Consider the following 3,002-nt stretch of genomic DNA (forward strand, 5'->3'; position numbering starts at 1 on the left):
GCATCAGTTAGTTACTAGAAAATTTAGTTAAATAAAAGCTTCATTCATAGAAACTTGTTGGAAACGTTTGGGAGTCACTCTGAAGACACTTAATTATGGGTTTGGTTATGTCTAACCAATACTGTCAAGCTTCCATGAAGGAAAAGTGAGGCTGGTTTTTGGGACAAGAAAATACAAACCTCCATACTTACCACATCTAATGGTGATACAGTCACAGTGGTACCCCTCAAAACATTGGTTGCTTCCTCTACTAGCCATGATATGATTACATGGTTTGTTTTGGCCTTTAGCACTTGTTACTTCTTCTAGAGTTCTCTTTATTTCTTCTGAAACATCTGATATTAAAGGACGTCCATGTGGATCATTGCTTAGGCATTGCTTGACTAAATTAGCCAAGTCTCCCGGATCTCCTTTCAACTTCTCTATATGGTGCTGGCGTCTCTCTACCTCTGAAAGTGCCATCATTTTTTTAGTCTTAGGATCAGTCACCACATAATGTTGTGGTTTTGGCCACTCTTGATTCACCACATGAAGTATTACTCCACCATAAGAGAACACATCAAGGGGAGGACCATACTCTGAATTCTCTGCTACAGTCTCTGGCCCCATAAAATCCATTGTTCTTGATGAACAAGCTTTTGTGTTCTTGCCATGTGTTTTTATCACTTTAGCTATTCCTAAATCACTGATCTTCGCTACCATCTGATTATTCAATAAAATATTATTTGGGGTAAGATCTTTATGAACAATTGGAGGGTCATGACAGTGGAGGTACCATAATCCTTTAGAAACATCCAATAACATAGACAATTTGATAACCATTGGAATATTTGGACACTTTTCTACCAGTGATGTAAGGTTCTCCTGCATTCGCTCCATCACCAGAATTGGTAATTGTGAGTCACCACCAGGATTGTACAATCCCAAAAGCTTAACCATGTTTGGATGACTAAGACTGATCATGCTCTGAGCACAGTCAGTAAGAAATGCTTTCCTCAATCTATTGTATTCTCCTGGTGAAACTCCCTGTACTAAAGTTGGGTGCACTTCTTTGGCTGCACAAACAGTCCCACAACACTCGACTTCAAAAACTCTTCCATACGTGCCAAAGCCAATGTCTTTTCCTGTTGGTTTTATTCCAGTAAGATATAGATGTCTGAGACGGTCATTCTTGGCAAGGTTGACGGTCATCACAACCTAGTATCGTACGTTAAAATGAGAAATACTCATATTGTCAAATGTGCCTTAAAATGGAGAAATACTCATAAACACCGGGAGCTGTTGTGTAACGTGAAGAGTAGAATAGTATACTAGTCTAGGTTACTTATCCAGCGCTGGTCTCCCACAATCACTATAGTCTAGGACCTGGCTTGAGTTTGTATGCACTTAATTTAGGAGAGGATAACTCAATTGTTCTTGGCTAATTTGACCCCAAGGAATAAGATGGGATATGTGCCAAATGCTCTATCCGGGGCGAAATACCCAAAAATGACCACGCCCTTTTTTTGGAAGACATTTCACTTGTATTTTCTAAAACGCTGTGTAATATATAGATTAGCACGTGATTGTACAAGGCACGTGAGTGTTGTGAAATCATTCTAGAACATTCTTAGCACGTTGTTACATGGTGTCAGAAGTTTCTTGCGAAAATGGATCAGCTTTCGCCACCAGAGGCATTGAACTTAGACGGAACTATTGCTGACAACTGGAGACGATGGAAACAACGTTTCGGGATATTTTCCCTTGCTAGTGGACTATCTACAAAAGACGCGGGAATTCAAGCCGCAGCATTTCTTCACGTGGCCGGACCGGAGGCACTGGAAGTTTATAATACTTTCTCATGGCAAAATGCCGACGACAAGAACAAGGTGGATAAAATAATAGAAAAGTTTGATGAGTATTGCAACCCTCGCAAAAATATTACGTGGGAAAGACACAAGTTCAACACGCGAAACCAGCAACCAGGAGAAACCATTGATCAGTATGTAACAGATTTAAAAACAAAAGCTCAATCTTGTGAATTTGCCGAATTGAAGGATGGTCTGATTCGTGATCGGATTGTGTGTGGCATTATTTGCGATAAGACCCGTGCGCGTCTATTAAAAGAAAGCGACTTAACTCTTCAGAAGGCCCTCGACATATGTAGAGCGAACGAAGCTACATCTACCCAATTGAAAACCATTAGTTCTAGTACTACCGGTAAAGAAACACACTATCAGGAAGTCCTTGCTGTTACAGCACGACGTCAAAGTCAAGAAGCAAACCCCAAACCTCGATGTGACCGATGCGGAAATCAACACTATCGTCACCAGCCCTGTCCAGCACAAGGCGTAGAATGCTACAATTGTGGTCGTAGAAACCATTTTGCAAAGGTTTGTCGAAGTCGCACTGCTACAAAGTACCAAAAGAAAGTGCACAGTGTTACACATGAAGACTCCGATTCCCCTGACGACATGTTTATTGGTATGATACAATGTGCTACTTCAAAGTCACCCGATTGGAAAGTAACAATCCTCGTAAATCGCCAGAAAATGAGTTTTAAGATTGATACAGGTGCACAATGTAATGTCATCTCCAGACAGAAATACCTCCAACTAAGCTCAACCCCACTGCAAAAATCTCATGCAAGGCTAGTTGCCTTTGGTGGCCAACGACTCGACACATGTGGTAAGGTCACACTAAACTGCCAGCACAAAGGAAAATGTTACCCTGTGGTTTTTGAAGTGATTGACCAGAATGTTCCCAACATAGTAGGCTTGACGACTTGTATGGAACTGAATCTAGTGCAACGATTAGATGCTATCAACAATCAACCTGATGATATTCTCAATGCCTACAGTGATGTCTTTGACGGATTGGGATGTATCACAGACGCCTTGTACCACATCAAAATTGACAAAAATGCCCAGCCTGTTGTACACCCACCGAGAAAAGTTCCAGTCACTTTGAGACCCAAAATTCAACAGGAACTCAGTCGCATGGAAAAGCTCAATGTAATCCAG

At 41.2% G+C, this 3,002-nt stretch overlaps 1 protein-coding gene across 1 annotated transcript; it reads right to left on the reverse strand.

Moving 5' to 3' along the window:
* Positions 1 to 317: 317 nt before the first annotated feature.
* LOC136239833 (probable serine/threonine-protein kinase DDB_G0271682) lies at positions 318 to 1,191 on the reverse strand. Its single transcript, XM_066030584.1, has 2 exons — positions 385 to 1,191; positions 318 to 335 (listed from the first exon to the last, which is right to left on the reverse strand). The coding sequence occupies exons 1-2, from the start codon at positions 1,189 to 1,191 to the stop codon at positions 318 to 320; spliced, it is 825 nt and encodes a 274-aa protein (XP_065886656.1).
* Between the last annotated feature and the right edge of the window lie 1,811 nt (positions 1,192 to 3,002).

Source organism: Dysidea avara, chromosome 12, assembly GCF_963678975.1.
Source record: "Dysidea avara chromosome 12, odDysAvar1.4, whole genome shotgun sequence".
Lineage (NCBI taxonomy): Eukaryota > Metazoa > Porifera > Demospongiae > Dictyoceratida > Dysideidae > Dysidea > Dysidea avara.

What these genes read in the sequence shown, in the direction of transcription:
- LOC136239833 (XM_066030584.1), bottom strand. Translation starts at nt 1,191, where the DNA reads ATGACCGTCAACCTTGCCAAGAATGACCGTCTCAGACATCTATATCTT.